This window comes from Schistocerca serialis, chromosome 4 (genome assembly GCF_023864345.2).
Source record: "Schistocerca serialis cubense isolate TAMUIC-IGC-003099 chromosome 4, iqSchSeri2.2, whole genome shotgun sequence".
NCBI lineage: Eukaryota > Metazoa > Arthropoda > Insecta > Orthoptera > Acrididae > Schistocerca > Schistocerca serialis.
This window is the reverse complement of record NC_064641.1, coordinates 193,738,776-193,756,111: the sequence shown is the minus strand read 5'-3', so window position 1 is coordinate 193,756,111 and position 17,336 is coordinate 193,738,776. Positions and strand designations below refer to the sequence as shown.

The 17,336-nt window shown below is 43.8% G+C and overlaps 1 protein-coding gene across 1 annotated transcript; it reads right to left on the bottom strand.

The window, feature by feature from the left end:
- Positions 1-15,468: 15,468 nt before the first annotated feature.
- On the bottom strand, positions 15,469-15,828 carry LOC126474348 (uncharacterized). The gene has a single exon (XM_050101815.1). The coding sequence runs from the start codon at positions 15,826-15,828 to the stop codon at positions 15,469-15,471; it is 360 nt and encodes a 119-aa protein (XP_049957772.1).
- Between the last annotated feature and the right edge of the window lie 1,508 nt (positions 15,829-17,336).

Genomic DNA, 17,336 nt, shown 5'->3' with positions numbered 1-17,336 from the left:
AGGTTACCCAATAATGTGGATGTAACGAGTTAGGTGCATGTTAACGTTAAACTCAGGCTCGCTTTACACGGAAATCGGCTGGGTTAAGCCTTCTGTAAGTGGGTATTTTATTTCACTACACCTGCTCCCACAGCTGTTGTCGCTCACGCAAGCCGGCGCGGATCTGTCCTTCTTGTCAATGACTGGTTCAAATGCTTGTGGTGGAAGAAACTTTCATTGCAAGTAAGGAAAGAAGCTGGTGGCGTAAAGTTCCCAGATATGAATAATACCACTAGCAAAATCCGTATAGATCGCTGGTGCAACGAAAGGTACAAAGCTATTCGAAGAAAGCGTAGGTCGTTTCCAAGAAAGTATACGTAATCATAAGCGGATATCGCTGAAACCATTCTGTTATAGAATTATGGAATATGTTTTATGCTCTGGCATTGTGCAGTATTTTGAGATCGAAAATACTTTTTTTAAAAAAATCAACATTTATTTGGTAAACACAGATCATGTGAAACGCAACTCGCTCTGTTCGCCGTAGACAAATGCGTCCCAAGTGATTCCGGAGAGCGCTCTATACAGTGCGCTGCTATGGTTTAGTGAAGAGGGTACGAGCTTAGCGAGTATCAGACCAGACCTGAGACTGGATTTAGCACATTGTAGCAGCTGGCACTCACAAGGGAATGGTCCAATTTGACATGTCGAAACCATTTTTCACACAGAAAGAAGACACCTAAAGAAGTGCACCGTCAAAATTTTAGTTGCTAAGGCGTACTGCCACTAATTTTAAGAGAAATTTTGAAGTTCCTCATTTTTGCACACCAAGAACTGCTTCTAACAGTGGTTCGTACCGCCTTTCAACCTGCCGCGCAAGCGGCGAATAAGGAGACTCAGGACTTAGCGCCACGTAGCGCGAAATCCAAAGTGCGCTCGCCCGAGTTTTAACCACTTAAACGTACGGAAAATGTCTCAGATAATTTTTTCAATAACTTGTAGTTCATATCGACAGCTAAACTGATGCAGACGTAATTGTTACACAAGTGAGTAGCAGAGAAAAAAAAATCATGGCAGTGCCTGATATTACATTACAGATTACTTCCATCCATCGGGACTTTAATTTTTTGCATTTAAATATTTTATAACAATTCCCGTAGCAAATTTCTTATGACAGTATATTTTGCTAACAATGAACCAGTTCCTTGTTTATTCCCTCTAGTCGTCACAAAACTGCGAACTGTCTACTGGATGACCAAAGCAAACATTATCCCTATATCAGGCACACCTGTTAAAAGTAAAATTAGCCCATTCAGGCACTTCACAGTAATTACTAGCTGTATTTACACACATATGGAATGGAGTAAGAAATGGTTGTGGCTGTTGTTCTAAATATTGTGCTGCATAAGAGGCATACTTGATCAGATGCGTAAATCATGGTGACGCAAACTGAAAAATGCGGAAATGACTCAAGTTTAGCAGTACTGTTCTGAAGATTAACCTGAAATGACAAACAGATAACGGAAATTATACTGCCTAACAGTGAGGCTGACTCATGCTATTAGTACCGGGGGGAACCTGAATTATGTTAACAATCTTTTCGTCACCTTCCTAAAGACGAGGTTTATTGTATCCAGGCCAAGAGTACAAAAAAAGCAATGAATTATTCTTTGTAATACTGAAAATCATTCTCTCTCATTTTTCCAGATTTTGCTGCGCCGATGGCAAGGTTTTTGCAAGTAAACAGTCCTTTTCTTCATTTTGGACCTAATTTGTCTTGATGTTCCTGAACACAGATATAAAGCAATAAAAACAGTGATCCACTCATACTTATGACTGGAATTCTTGTATAAGCATGTGTAACAACAGTCATCGATTGTTCAAGCGCATCTTGTTTTTTCGCTCGAGATGGTATAGTGCGGTTTACACGGAACATGACTTATTAGTTTTATAACCATCATTTTAGGAAATAACAAGAATCTTCGTCTTTAAGTTAGTTATGAAGTTCTCTATGTTGTTGTTGTAGTCTTCAGTCCTGAGACTGGTTCGAAGCAGCTCTCCATGCTACTCTATCCTGTACAAGCTTCTTCATCTCTCAGTACTTACTACAACCTACATCCTTCTGAATCTGCTTAGTTTATTCATCTCTTGGTCTTGCTCTACGATTTTTACCCTCCACGCTGCCCTCCAATGCTAAATTTGTGATCCCTGATGCCTCAGAACATGTCCTACCAACCGGTGTCTTCTTCTTGTCAAGTTGTGCAACAAACTTCTCTTCTCCCCAATTCTATTCAATACCTCCTCATTAGTTATGCGATCTACCCATCTAATCTTCAGATTCTTCTGTAGCACCACATTTCGAAAGCTTCTATTCTCTTCTTGTCCAAACTCTTTATCGTCCGTGTTTCACTTCCTTACATGGCTACACTCCATACAAATACTTTCAGTAACGACTTCCTGACACTTAAATCTATACTCGATGTTAACAAATTTCTCTTCTTCAGAAACGCTTTCCTTTTCATTGCCAGTCTACATTTTATATCCTCTCTATTTCGACCATCATCAGTTATTTTGCTCCCCAAATAGCAAAACTCCTTTACTATTTTAAGTGTCTCATTTCCTAATCTAATTCCCTCAGAATCACCCGATTTCATTCGACTACATTCCATTATCCTTGTTTTGCTTTTGTTGATGTTTATCTTACATCCTCCTTTCAAGACACCATCCATTCCGTTCAAGTGCTATTCGAAATCCTTTGCTGTCTCTGACAGAATTACAATGTCATCGGCGAACCTCAAAGTTTTTATTTCTTCTCCATGGATTTTAATACCTACTCCGAATTTTTCTTTTGTTTCCTTTACTGCTTGCTCAATCTACAGATTGAATAACATCGGGGACAGGCTACAACCCTGTCTCACTCCCTTCCCAACCACTGCTTCCCTTTCATGTCCCTCGACTCTTATAACTGCCATCTTGTTTCTGTACAAATTGTAAATCGACTTTCGCTCCCTGTATTTTACCCTTTCCACCTTTAGAATTTTTAAAGAGAGTGTTTCAGTGAGCATTGTCAAAAGCTTTCTCTAAGTCTACAAATACTAGAAACGTATGTTTGTCTTTCCTTAATCTTTATTCTAAGATAAGTCGTAAGGTCAGTATTGCCTCACGTGTTCCAGCATTTCTACGGAATCCAAACTGATCTTCCCCGAGGTCGGCTTCTATCAGTTTTTCCATTCGTGTGTAAAGAATTCGCGATAATATTTTGCAGCTGTGACTTATTAAACTGATAGTTCGGTAATTTTCACATCTGTTAACACCTGCTTTCTTTGGGATTGGAATTATTACATTCTTCTTGAAGTCTGAGGGTATTTAGCCTGTCTCATACATCTTGCTCACCGGATGGTAGAGTTTTGTCAGGACTGGCTCTCGCAAAGCCGTCAGTAGTTCTAATGGAATGTTGTCTACTCCCGTGGCCTTGTTTCGACTCAGGTCTTTCAGTGCTCTGTCAAACTCTTCACGCAGTATCGTATCTCCCATTTCATCTTCATTTACATCCTCTTCCTTTACCGTAATATTGTCCTCAAGTACAACTTCCTTGTATAGACCCTCTATATACTCCTTCCACCTTTCTGCTTTCTCTTCTTTGCTTAGAACTGGGTTTCCATCTGAGCTCTTGATATTCATACAAGTGGCTCTCTTTTCTCCAAAGGTCTCTTTAATTTTCCTGTAGGCAGTATCTATCTTGCCCCTAGTGAGATAAGCCTCTACATCCTTACATTTGTCCTCTAGCCATCCCTGCTTAGCCATTTTCCACTTTCTGTCGATCTCATTTTTGAGACGTTTGTATTCCTTTTTGCCTGCTTCATTTACTGCATTTTTATATTGCAAGTATATACGAAGAAATCATAAAGAAAATTGATTCAGTTTTATCTCTATTGTTGGCATTTGGCGATAACGTAAAGGGAACTGCTAATTACTATGAATATTATTTGAATTGCAAACAACTCTGAGCAGCTATCAACGGATCTGAAGTTCGCTTTTCAAGTTGCGATCACGTTGTGTCTTGTTATCTGTTTACCAAAGTGCCGTCAACCAAGGATTCGTGCCCACGGTGTTGCGCAAGCACTGTCTGCTAGAGCTGCGGCAGGGGCATACATTTCTTCAGCCGCCTAGCGAGTTACTATTTTGGCAGATTTCAACACTTTTTGATAAAAAGAGCTAAGGTTTGGGCTTTTTTTTTTTCTACGCATAAAGTTTCAGGGTAGTTTCGACGAGTTGAACTGGACTGTTCCCTTGTCAGTATGTTGTTCTTGATGGGACTAAATCGATACATGTAAAGATAATTTCGGAAGTACTCTAAGGGAATGTTACAAGCCTATTACTACTTACAGTAAGTATACTGTGTATAAAAGATGCAAAGGATAAGGTCAGAAACATCACGACCTTCTTCGCAGGCGATGCTATTGTCTATAGGCAGGTTGCAATACCAGCAGACTACAGTACTGCGAAATACCAACAGACCTGCGGAGGATCATTGAATGGAGCGTAGGCTGGCAATTGACCACGAACGTAAATAAATTTAACGTCGTTCTCACAAATAGATGAAGGGATCCATTCCTGTTCGGTTACACTATTGACGATACATCAATTGAGACAGAAACTACAGTAAAATATCTGACCATCCAGAAAGTGGAATGACCACATAAAACTAACTGTATCAGTGATACAAAAGTCATAGGAACAACTGTGGCTAGTGACGTGATGCAGTGTCATCCATTAAAATTACATCGTCGTATGGAATAGGTGCCCTGAAGGTGGCAGGGGTAAAATACAGGGAGCGAACGGCTATTTACAATTTGTACAGAAACCACATGGCAGTTATAAGAGTCGACGGGCATGAAAGGAAAGCAGTGATTGGGAAGGGAGTGAGACATGGTTGTAGCCTATCCCCGATGTTATTCAATCTGTATATTGAGCAAGCAGTCAAGGAAACAAAAGAAAAATTCGGAGCAGGAATTAAGATCCATGGAGAAGAAATAAAAACTTTGAGGTTCGCCGATGACATTGTAATTCTGTCAGAGACAGCAAAGGACTTGGAAGAGCAGTTGAACGGAATGGACAGTGTCTTGAAAGGAGGATATAAGATGAACATCAACAAAAGCAAAACGAGGATAATGGAATGTAGTCGAATTAAGTCGGGTGATGCTGAGGAAATTAGATTAGGAAATGAGACACTTAAAATAGTAAAGGAGTTTTGCTATTTGGGGAGCAAAATAACTGATGATGGTCGAAGTAGAGAGGATATAAAATGTAGACTGGCAACGAAAAGGAAAGCGTTTCTGAAGAAGAGAAATTTGTTAACATTGAGTATAGATTTAAGTGTTAGGAAGTCGTTTCTGAAAGTATTTGTATGGATTGTAGCCATGTAAGGAAGTGAAACACGGACGATAAATAGTTTGGACAAGCAGAGAATAGAAGCTTTCTAAATGTGGTGCTACAGAAGAATCTGAAGATTAGGTGGGTAGATCGCATAACTAATGAGGAGGTATTGAACAGAATTGGGGAAAAGAGAAGTCTGTGGCACAACTTGACAAGAAGAAGGGATCGGTTGGTAGGACATGTTCTGAGGCATCGAGGGATCACCAATTTAGTATTGCAGGGCAGCGTGGAGGGTAAAAATCGTAGAGGGAGACCAAGAGATGAATACATTAAGCAGATTCAGAAGCATGTAGGTTGCAGTAGGTACTGCGAGATGAAGAAGCTTGTACAGGATAGAGTAGCATGGAGAGCTGCATCAAACCAGTCTCTCGACTGAAGATCACAACAACGATATGGAATATGAATTACTGCAAATTGTCTCCAGGAAGCCGAACATCCAGAGAAGCCAGCCCATTCCATGTAAACACAGCCCACACCATTATGGAGCCACCACCAGCTTGCACAGTGCCTTGTTGACAACTTGTGTCTACACCTACATCTACATGAATACTCTGGAAATCACACTTAAGTATTTGACAGAGGGTTCATCGAACCATGTTCACCATAATTCTCTATTATTCCAATTTCGAGCAGCGCACAGGAAAAGCGAACACCTATACGTTTACGTGCGAGCTCTGGTTTGTCTTATTTTATTATGCTCATCGTTTCTCTCTTTGTAGGTCAGTGTCAACAAAAGATCTTCGTATTCCAAGGAGATGGTCCATACTTTCGTCGGGTCTGCGTCACACTCAAACCCTACCACGATCTTTTACCTACTGAAATCAGGACTCGGTTTTCCAGTCGTCTAAGATCCAACCGATATGGCCACGGGCACAGGAGAGGCGCTGCATGCGATGTCGTGCTCTTGGTAAAAGCAATCGCGTCGGTCGTCTGCTGCCATAGCAACGGATAAGTTCGTCGTACGTCTCACATTCATTTCTGCTGTTATTTCACGCAGTGTTGCTTGTCTGAGAGCGCTGATAACTCTATGCAAACGCCGCTGCTCCCGGTCGTTAAGTGAAGGCTGTTAGCCACTGCATTGTCCGTGGTGAGATGTAATGCCTGAAATGTGGTATTCTCACCATATTCTTGAAACTATGAACCGCGGAATATTGAATTCCCTAACGATTTCCAAAATGGAATGTCCAAATATGTGTGAATTCCTAAGGGACCAAACCACTGAGGTCATCGGTCCCTAGGCTTACACACTACTTAATCTAACTTAAACTAACTTAACGCTAAGGACAACACACACACCCAAGCCCGAGGGAAGACTCGAACCTCCGGCGGGAGGGGCCAGACGATTAATGACAGGGCGCCTCTAACCGCGCGGCCACTCCGTGCGGCAAATGGAATGTCCCATGCGTCTAGTGTCAACTACTAGTCGGCGTTCGAAGTCTGTTAATTCCCACTGTGCGGCAGTAACTACGTCGGAAACCTTTTCAAATGAATCATCTGAGTACAAACGACAGCTTGTGTGCGCAATACTAGCGCCATCTGTATATGTGCGTATCGCTTTCCCATAACTTTAGTCGCCTCAGTTTACACTGCGCCGAAACTCATCGGAAAAATCTTAAGGATCTGTATTATATCAAGGAAAGGAGTACCTAGGAAAACAGTGTTTCGGCCGGTTATTGTGGCCACTCTCTGCCGGGCTAGAAACCCCTGCTAATTCGTCAGTATGCAGACCGACCTCTGCGGCGGCGACATGACACGCAATAAAACGATGTTCATAATTATTCCATTTATTCTGAAAATACAAGTTGTTGCTGCTGTTTCCGTATCGACTGGCGGCTACGTAATCCTGAGAAGAATCTGCTGAACCCAACAGGCGTCTCAGGGTTGCCGAGTACTCTGCATCAGCTCCGAGTGTAAGTCGATGATACACTGATGCGACGATTTTGCGGCCCGTTGGCGAGGTAGGCACAACCCGTCGGCTTGGAGACAGCGGCGACCGCAACATGCGCGTTCTGATTCATACGCCGTTTTGGGGAGTACTCAATCGCTTCCGCATCACTGTGGCGTTGTTCTCCCAGGTGTGTTTCACTATGTCAGGTGCCGTGTAGTCGTACTGAATGCTGAACCTGGCCTGCTGATAAGGCAGGCTTTCAGACCAGGGCAGCTTCTGCCCTGGACAGGCATAGTGTTGGCAGACCCTCGGACTACCCATCGTCACTGGCTGCTGTGCTAACGTCACGACTGGATGATGGATTCCATCTGGCCTGGCTTAGAATCTCTGTCTCCTGAGGCAGCAAAAGCAAGACCAACACTCGAACTATCTAACACACGAGGTGTTACCATACCAAGCCAGAGAATCGAGTGCGAACGACATGAGCGCCAGAAGCTAGTGGGGATGGAGTATTTATGTCACTGAGGGGAGGCTCTGCTCTGGCCGTCATTCATAATGACAGAACTAATTCTGCCCAGTAGCGCTGCATTTGCTTCATGAATTAGTTACAGGGTCTTTACTGCTTAGTCAAACTCCCGCTAGACGTTGTTGTGTCATGTTATGTAATGTCACGAGAGTAACGAAGGCGGTTCAGTCTGCATTGTTCTAACCATATTCTGCCGAGTTGCTCGCAGGCTCTCTTAAGAGCGTCGAGGTGGCTGTCTTCCTGGCCCTCAGACAGTGATGAAATGCTGACGCTTCCCGGCTGGCGGCAGTTCAGCGTGATTGAGTAACGTCGGCTGTTCGACCGTACACAAAATTTTTCTCTCACTGTTCCTTACTAATTTTGTCGCGTAACAGGTCCTTGATTATTACCAGTCTGGGACCGTTACTAAGGTAGATCGGAAGAAAAGGCAGAGGAGATCCAACGAAGAGCGCGTCCCGGAGTCGGTTAGTGAATGCGAGGGCGTTACAGAGATGATCAACACACTTCAGTGACAAACACTGCAAGAGAGACGTAACGTATCACGGAAAGGAAAGAAACCATTCAACAGCCAAGATAGCACGAATTATTTCTTTATTTAAGACAACCGGTTTCAACAAACATTTGCTGTCATCTTTTTGTTGCAAAAATGTTTATTTTACGCTTAACCTCACGCACAAGATGTCAAGTGGATAAAACTCAGCACTTTATAACAGTCTTGTCATCGCTAAAATACAAACACCAAAAAAGGTTTTGCATCACCCTAGTTCCCAGAACTCCCGAAGATAGACATTGACTGTGGATATTGTATCACAGATACAGTCCCTTTGTATGTTTAGAGATGTCACTAAACCCGCCGAAAGGTTTAAACAACCATACATGAGCAGCGCCTATTAGACGGAGGGGGTCCGACAGCCGATTAGTTCCAGTCATTCCACCAGGAAGAAGGTACACGGCTCGTGTTGTCTGTAGTTCAACCATGCCTAGACGGTCAATACCCCGGTTCGATCGCATCTGCATTGTTACTTTGTGCCAGAGATGGCTCTCAACAAGGAAAGTGTTTAGATGTCTCGGAGTGAACCAAAGCGATGTTGTTCGGACATGGGGGAGATACAGAGAGACAGGAACTGTCGATGACATGCCTCGCTCGGGCCGCCCAAGGGTTACTACTGCAGTGGATGATCGCTACCTACGGATTATGGCTCAGAGGAACCCTAACACCAACACCACCATGTTGAATAATGCTTTTCGTGCAGCCACAGGACGCCGTGTAATACTCAAACTGTGCGCAATAGGCTGCATGATGCGCAACTTCACTCCCAAAGTCCAAGGCGAGGTCCATCTTTGCAAACACGACCCCATACATCGCGGTACATATGGGCCCAACCACATGCCGAATCGACCGATCAGGATTGACATTACGTTCCCTTCACCAATTTTGTGTCGCATATGCCTCCAACCAGACAATTGTCGGAGACCTGTTTGGGGCAACCCGGTCGGGTTGAACGCCTTAGACACACTGTCCAGCGAGTGCAGCAAGGTGGAGGTTCCCTGCTGTTTTGGGGTGGCATTATGTGAGGCCTGCGTACGCCGCTGGTGGTCATGGAAGACCATGGAAGGCGCCGTAACGGCTGTACGATACGTGAATGCCATCCTACGACCGATAGTGCAACCATATCGGCAGCATATTGGCGAGGCATTCGTCTTCATGGACGACAATTCGCACCCCCATCGTCCACATCTTGTGAATGACTTCCTTCAGGATAACGATATCGCTCGACTAGAGTGACAGCACGTTCCCCGGACATAAACCCTATCGAACATGCCTGGGATGGATTGAAAAGGTCTGTTTATGGACTACGTGACCCACCAACCACTCTGAGGGATCTACGCCGAATCGCCGTTTAGGACTGGGACAATCTGGACAAACAGTGCCTTGATGATCTTGTGGATAGTATGCAACGATGAATACAGGCATGCAGAATGCAAGAGGACGTGCTACTGGTATTATAGGTACCGGTGTGTAAAGCAAACTGATGGTCTCGCTGCATGGCGGCACAACATTCAAGTGTGGTTTTCATGAGCAATAAAAAGAACGGAAATGATGTTTATGTTGATCTCTACTAGAATTTTCTGTACAGGTTCCGGAACTCTCGGAACTGAGGCGATGCAAAACTTTCTTTGATGTATTTAAGACCAAAAAGGACCTTGTACAAAAGGTCACGTCCATAAACATATTTCACAGATTTCTGAACAATATGTATATGGACGTGGCCTTTTGCACAAGGTGATTTATGCAGTGCAGTGTTGTGAAGTGTAGTGGAGCTGTGTAGTAGTGTACTACAAAATTTATGATCTACAAATGCTGCGAAGTGTAGCAGATCGGGAGCGTATGCCTTATAGATTCCGAATGAGCATATATTTATGCCTCAAATGGCCCGATGGCCAAATGGTAGTATGCAGATATTTATTTTCTATTCTTTCTTCCAATTATTATTATTATTATTATTCTTTTACGTCAGTCACACAGCAGTATCCGGCCGAGACACAAGCAGCAACAGGAAAGTAACCGATATTGTGACTTTTACGAGTTCCTAACCAGGAGCGAATGTTATAATATCATCTGTGTGCTTTAATAGTTTAGTTTCTTGAGTTTCTGCGTGTAAATTTAATATCTAATAGCCACAGTTCTCGCGCTTTCGTTTGCGTCGGAAAGTAAACCGAATTTGTGACATATTACAAGTTCCTAATCACGGACGAATTATTTCGTTTCACCTGAGTGATTCGGTAGTTTGGTATTTGAATATCAGCGTATTAATCTCATTTATTAAACACAGTTCCTGCGTTTTTGGCAATGTCTACAGTAGAGTTGCGCAACACGTGCCGATAGTCCGTTTATCTGCATAGTTTAGTTTCCCACGGTCTTTAGTATAGACAGGGACTGAGATTGTTGTTTGTGGCTGCAAGCCGAGATCGTGATACTTGGTTCTCAGCTTCAGGCTGTGATGGCTTCGGTTACACAGCTTGAGGCTGCAGTGGATGGGCACCACTGTTGTGGGCCCGCCGTGTGGATCCAACGGACGTCTCCGATCGGTCCTCACCGGTGGCCAGCCCCGTTACTGCTCGCACTGAGGCTGACCTCTCACCTGTGGTCGAGTGGGAGGTCGCCTCAGGGCGGAGCAGGCTGCGAAAGACTTCCCAGGCGGCCGCACGCTGACAAGCAGGGTCCAGGTGCTGTCTGTGGTTGACACTGTCGCTGAACCAGATGCTGTCGCCTGTCCTCTTTCAGAGGAAACCTCTCAGTCTGCAAGATCCTGACAATCACAGAGGGTGGGATTATTGATAGTTGGAAGTTCCATCGTTAGGCGCGTTATGAGGCCCCTTAGGGAAATGGCTGCCAAGAAGGAAAAGAAAACCAATGTGAGCATACCGGGTGGAGTCATTCCACTTGTGGAACGGGTCTTCCCGGATGCCATGAAGAGCACAGGGTGCAGCCAACAACAGGTGGTTGCTCACGTCGGTACCAATGATGTGTGCCACTTTGGATTCACTCTGGTTTCGAGCAGGTAACTGGAGTGGTAAACGCTCCCAGTCTTGCTTGCAAGATGAAAGCAGAGCTGACCGTTTGCAGCATAGTAGACAGGACCGATTGCTAACCTCTGGTACAGAGGCGAGTGGATGGTCTGAATCAGAGGCCCAGACGGTTCTTCGACCGTGTAGGCTGCAGATTCATCGCTTGAGCCAAAGGGTCGTTGGGTTTCGGGTTCCGCTGAATAGGTCAGGTGTCCACTATACGCAGGAGGGGGCTACACGGGTAGCAGGGGCTGTGTGGCGTGGACTGGGCGGTTTTTCAGGTTAGAGGGTCTCGGGAAAACACAAGAAGGGCTTCAGTCACAAAGGGTGCAGGCCCAACACAGGAAGATCATAGATACAGTACCAGTGTTCCAAACGCTAATAGAAAGCACTGAAGCTCGAATCGTTACAGGACCTGAAAGCTGGCTAAGGCCGGAGATAAGCTCAGCCGAAATTTTTGCGAAGAACCTAGCGGTGTTCCGAAAGGATATGCTAAACACGGTTTGCGGTGGCGTGTTTGTTGTTGTTAGAAGTAGTTTAACTTGTCGCGAAATTGAAGCAGTTTCTTCCTGTGAGTTAGTATGGGCAGAGGTCATTGTTGGCAACCGGAATAAAATAATTATTAGAACCTTTTACCGACATCCCAACTCATATGATACAGTTGCTGAAAGGTTCAAAGAAAACTTGAGTTTGGTTTCAAACACGTACCCGACTCATACGATTATAGTTGGTGGTAACTTTAATTTACCGTAGATATGCTGGCGAAAATACATGCTTATTTCCGGAGGTATGCACAAAACATCATCCGAAATTGTGCTAAACGTATTGTCTGAAAATTGTTTTGAGCAGATAGTTCATGAGCCCACCCGAATAGTAAACGGCTGTGGAAGCACAGTTGAACTCTTCGCAACAAATAATCGTGAGTTAATAACGAGCATCAAAACTGATACAGGGACTAGTGAACACAGGTTTTCGTAGCGCGATTAAATATTGTAACCACCAAATCCTCCAAAAATAAACGAAATATATACCTACTCAAAAAAGCAGATAAAAATTCACTTAACGCCTTCCTGAGAGACAATCTCCACTCCTTCCAAATTAACAATATAAGTATAGACCACATATGGCTTGAATTCAAAGAAATAGTATCGGCAGCAATTGAGAGAGTTATACCAAATAAATTAACAAACGACGGAGCTGATCCTCCTTGGTACACAAAACGGGTTAGAACACTGTTGCAGAAAGAACGAAACAAACATGCCAAATTTAAACAAACGCAAAATCCCCAAGATTAACGATCTTTTACGGAAGCTCTAAATTTAGCGCGGACTTCAGTGCGAGATGCTTATAACAGTTTGCACAACGATACTTTGTCTCGAAACCTGGCGGAAGATCCAAAGAGATTCTGATCGTATGTGAAGTATCTTAGCGGCAAGAAACAATCAATGCCTTCTCTGCGCGATAGCAATGGAGATACTATCGAAGACAGTGCTGCCAAAGCAGAGTTACTAAACACAGCATTCCGAAATGCATTCACAAAAAAAGACAAAGTAAATATTCCAGAAGTCGAATCAAGAACAGCTGCCAACATGAATGACGCAGAAGTAAATATCCTCTGAGTAGCGGAGTAACTTAAATCACTTAATAAAAACAAGTCTTCTGGTCCAGACTGTATACCAAATAGGTTCCTTTCAGAGTATGCTCATGCATTAGCTCCATACTTAACAATCATATAGTACTGTTCGCTTGACGAAAGATCCGTACCGAAAGACTGGGAATTTGCACAGGTCACACCAATATTCAAGAAAGGTAGTAGGAGTAATCCACTTAAGTACAGGCCCAAATCGTTTACGTCGATATGCTGCAGGATATTGTGTTCGAACATTATGAATTACGTCGAAGAAAACGGTCTATTGACACACAGTCAACAAGTGTTAAGGAAAAATTGTTCTTGTGAAACACAACTAGCTCTTTATTCGCAAGAAGTGTTGAGTGCTATTGACAAGGGATTTCAGATCGATTCCGTATTTATGGATTTGCGGAAGACTTTTGACACTGTACTACATATGGGGCTTGTAGTGACATTGCGTGCTTACGGAATTTTGCCTCAGTTGTATGACTGGATTCGTGATTTCCAGTCAGATAGGTCACAGTTCGTAGTAATTGACAGAAAGTCATCGAGTAAAACAGAAGTGACTTCTGGCGTTCCCCAAAGGCGGTGTTATGGGCCCTCTGTTGTTCCCTATCTGTATAAACGATTTGGGAGACAATCTGAGCAGCCGTCTTAGGTTGTTTGCAGATGACGCTGTAGTTTATTGACCAATAAAGTCATCAGACGGTCGAAACAAATTGCAAAACCAAATATATCTGAATGGTGCCAAAATTGCTGTTAACCCTAAATAAAGAAAATGTGAGGTCATACACACGAGTGCTAAAAGGAATTCGTTAAACTTCGGTTACACGGTAAATCAGTCTAATCTTCTTCTTCTTCTTCTCTATCGTCGCCTTGTCCCACGTCACGTAGAGTCGGCGTTGCTCTTCTGGATCCTTCTCCTCCATGGTACTCTATCCATTGCCTCTTCCTTCTTCCATCCTTTCTCCCTTAGGTCCCCGGACATCTTATCCTTCCACCTCATCTTCGGTCTTCCTCTCCTTCTCACTCCTTCAGTCTTTATATCTTCAACTCTGTTTCCAATATACTCTTCCCCTTTTCTCTGTAAGTGTCCGTACAACCAAAGTCTGCTCTCTTGTATCTTTTTCCCCATGGGTCCACTTTCACAGCTCCCCTAACAAATTCTAATCCTGTCCTTCCTTGTTACCCCACACATCCACCTCAGCATCCTTATTTCCGCCACTTCCATCTTTCTTTCCTGGGCTACTGTAATTGGCTATGTCTCTGTCCCGTATATCATAGCAGGCCTTACCACTGACTTGTACACTTCTCCTTTCAACCCAATGCTCACCTTCTTGTCACACAACACTCCAATCATTTTCCTCCAGTTGTTCCAACCGCAATTTATCGGTGTTGTATCCCGCTTTCCAGTCCCCCGTCCCTCTGTATGTACGACACCAGGTATTTAAATTTTCAGACCGATTTCAGCTCATCGTCCTGGATCTTGCAAGACCTCATCTGCAGATCCTTCAGTGCTAAATATCCTGCTAATTTTCAACCCTCTTTCGTCTAGTGCCTTCCTCCAGTCCTCCAGATTTCCTCAAGTCTGTCGATGCTCTGCTCGCAAAGAACCACATCATCCGAAAACATCATATTCCACGGCGCTTCTTTCTTCACATCTTTCACCAGCACCTCCATAATGAGGTCAAAGGCGTAGGGACTAAGCGCAGACCCTTGATGTAGCCCTGCTTTTACTGGAAACTCCTTTGTCATGCCCACATTACTTCTCACCTGTATCGTTGCTCCTCTGTACATTTCCTTCACTAACCTCACATTCTTCTCTGGCACGCACTGCTCTCTCATGCTTCTCCATATTTCGTCTCTTGGGACTCTGTCATATGCTTTCTCCAAATCAATGAAAGCCATTTGTAGATCAGCTTGTAGCTCCCCGTGTCTCTCCACTATCCGCCTTAAAGCATGTATTGCATCAGTCGTTCCTCTTCCAGGCGTAAACCTAAACTGTTCTTCACACCCATAGTCTCCTTGCGTAATCTTGTTTCTATAACTCTTTCCCAAATTTTCATTGTGTGTGCCATCAGTTTAATACCTCTATAGTTACAGCAGTCCTGCACATCACCTTTCGCCTTAAATATTGGGATCAGTACACTAGTTCTCCAATTGTCTGGCATCTCCTCCTGTCGCCAAATCTTCTTCATTAAATCCCAAAGGAGCTCAATTCCCATTTTACTGAGACACTTCCATACCCCAACGAGGATCTGGCCTGGGCCAACTGCCTTCCCATTTTTCATCTTTTCAACTGCCCGTTCGACTTCATCTCTACTTATATCCATCGTTAATCCTTCGTTTGCCCCTCCTTCCTCAGTTTTCAGTCTTACATTTTCTTCATTCAGCAATTTCTCAAAATAATTCAACCACCTTTGGATTATTTTTCCATGGTCATGCAGCCTCCTTCTTTGCACTTTTGTATGCTTGCTCATCCTCAGCACTTCCGGACTTATCCCACTTCCTCTTAGCGTCTTTCTTTTCCTTCACAACCTTCTGCACCTCTTCATCCCACCACCATGCTTCCTTACATTTAGGCACCCCTCTCCCAAATGTTAACCCAAACACTTCCTCCCCGGTCTTCCTTATAACAGCACTATTTATTTTCCACCACTCCTGCACACTCTCTGCCAATTTTATCTTTCCCAGTACTTTATCACTAAAGTTCTGTCTCAAATTTTTATCCTTTAATCTCCACCACTTAATTTTCCTTTCACACTGATTTATGTGCCTCTGTCTTTTACATACTTTCATCTCACAATCAGCTACAATCAACTTACGTTGTGTTGCTATTCCTTCACCGTATGTGGCCTTAGTATTTCGCACCTCCCCACTATTTTTCCTTCTACGTAATATGTAATCAATTTGGCTTTTATTTTCACCACTCCTGTGTGTTATTAGTTTTTCTCTTTTTCTTTGGAAGTAGGAATTCGTAATCACTAGATAAAAAGCCACTGCAAACTACATTATCTTTCTTCCTTCCTCATTTCTCTCGCCGTAACCCCATCCTCCATGCCACCTCTCTTCCCCACCTTTCCTTCCGCCAACGTGACCATTTAGATCCCCTCCTACTATCACTCATTCATTTTCTGGTATTCGGACCATTACTCCATCCAAATCTCTCCAAAATTTTTCCTTCTCGTCCTCCGAACATGCCGCTTGGGGTGCATAGGCTGTCAGCACTGTTACCATTTCTCCGCCAAACATCATTTTAACATAAATGATCCTATCATTTACTCTGCTGATTTCACATACCTCTTCTTGAAGCTCTCTGTGCAAAATAACTCCATTTCTTGATTCCGGGCTTGCACTGCTTTAAAGTAGCTTATAGCCTTCAGCTAAGATCTTTGCCTTATTGCCCTTCCACCTTGTCTCTTGCACACACAAAGCCTTTATCTTCCTCCTCTGTATCATGTCTACTATCTCTCTTCCCTTCCCCGTCATCGTTCCCACGTTTAGAGTTCCCACTCTGATCTTGAACATCTTTGGATCCTTCGCAAAAGGCCTCCCCCGGAGATCCGAATGGGAGGCTGTTACTCCGGAACGTTTATCTTGAGAAGCATCCATCATTCCTCTTGTTTTGGCAATGTTTTAGCAGCCGGATGCCCTTCCTGCCACCAACCACCTTCCCTTGTTAGAGGGGCGGAGGCTTGCTAGTTTTGGTCCACCCTGGGTATTTTATTTCCCCAGTACCCACCATATCTGGTGAGCGTTCCTCTATCCGCCACCCGGGGAGGCGCCCGATGGGAGATCAGCAAATCCAGAGTCTAATCTAAAGGCCGTAATTTCAACTAAATAGCTAGGAATTACAATTACGAACAACTTAAATTGGAAGGAACAGAAAATGTTGTGGGGAAGGCTAACCAAAGACTGCATCTTATTGGCAGCATACTTAGAAAATGTAACAGATCTACAAAGGAGACTGCCTACGCTATGCTTGCCCGTCTTCTTTTAGAATACTGCTGCGTGGTGTGGGATCCTTACCAGATAGGTATGACGGAGTACATCGAAAAAGTTGAAAGAAGGGCACCACGTTTTGTGTAATCGCGAAATTTGGGAGAAAGTCTCACTGAAATGATACGGGATTTGGGGTGGACATCCTTAAAAGAAAGGCGCTTTTCGTTGCGACGGAAACTTCTCACTAAATTCCAATCACCAACTTTCTCTTCCGAATGTGAAAATATTTTGTTAACACCGACCTACGTAGGGAGAAACGATCACCACGATAAAATAGGGAAAATCAGTGCTCGTGCGGAAAGATA

Coding starts and splice junctions, on each gene's coding strand:
- LOC126474348 (XM_050101815.1), bottom strand. CDS start 15,828: ATGAAAGTATGTAAAAGACAGAGGCACATAAATCAGTGTGAAAGGAAA.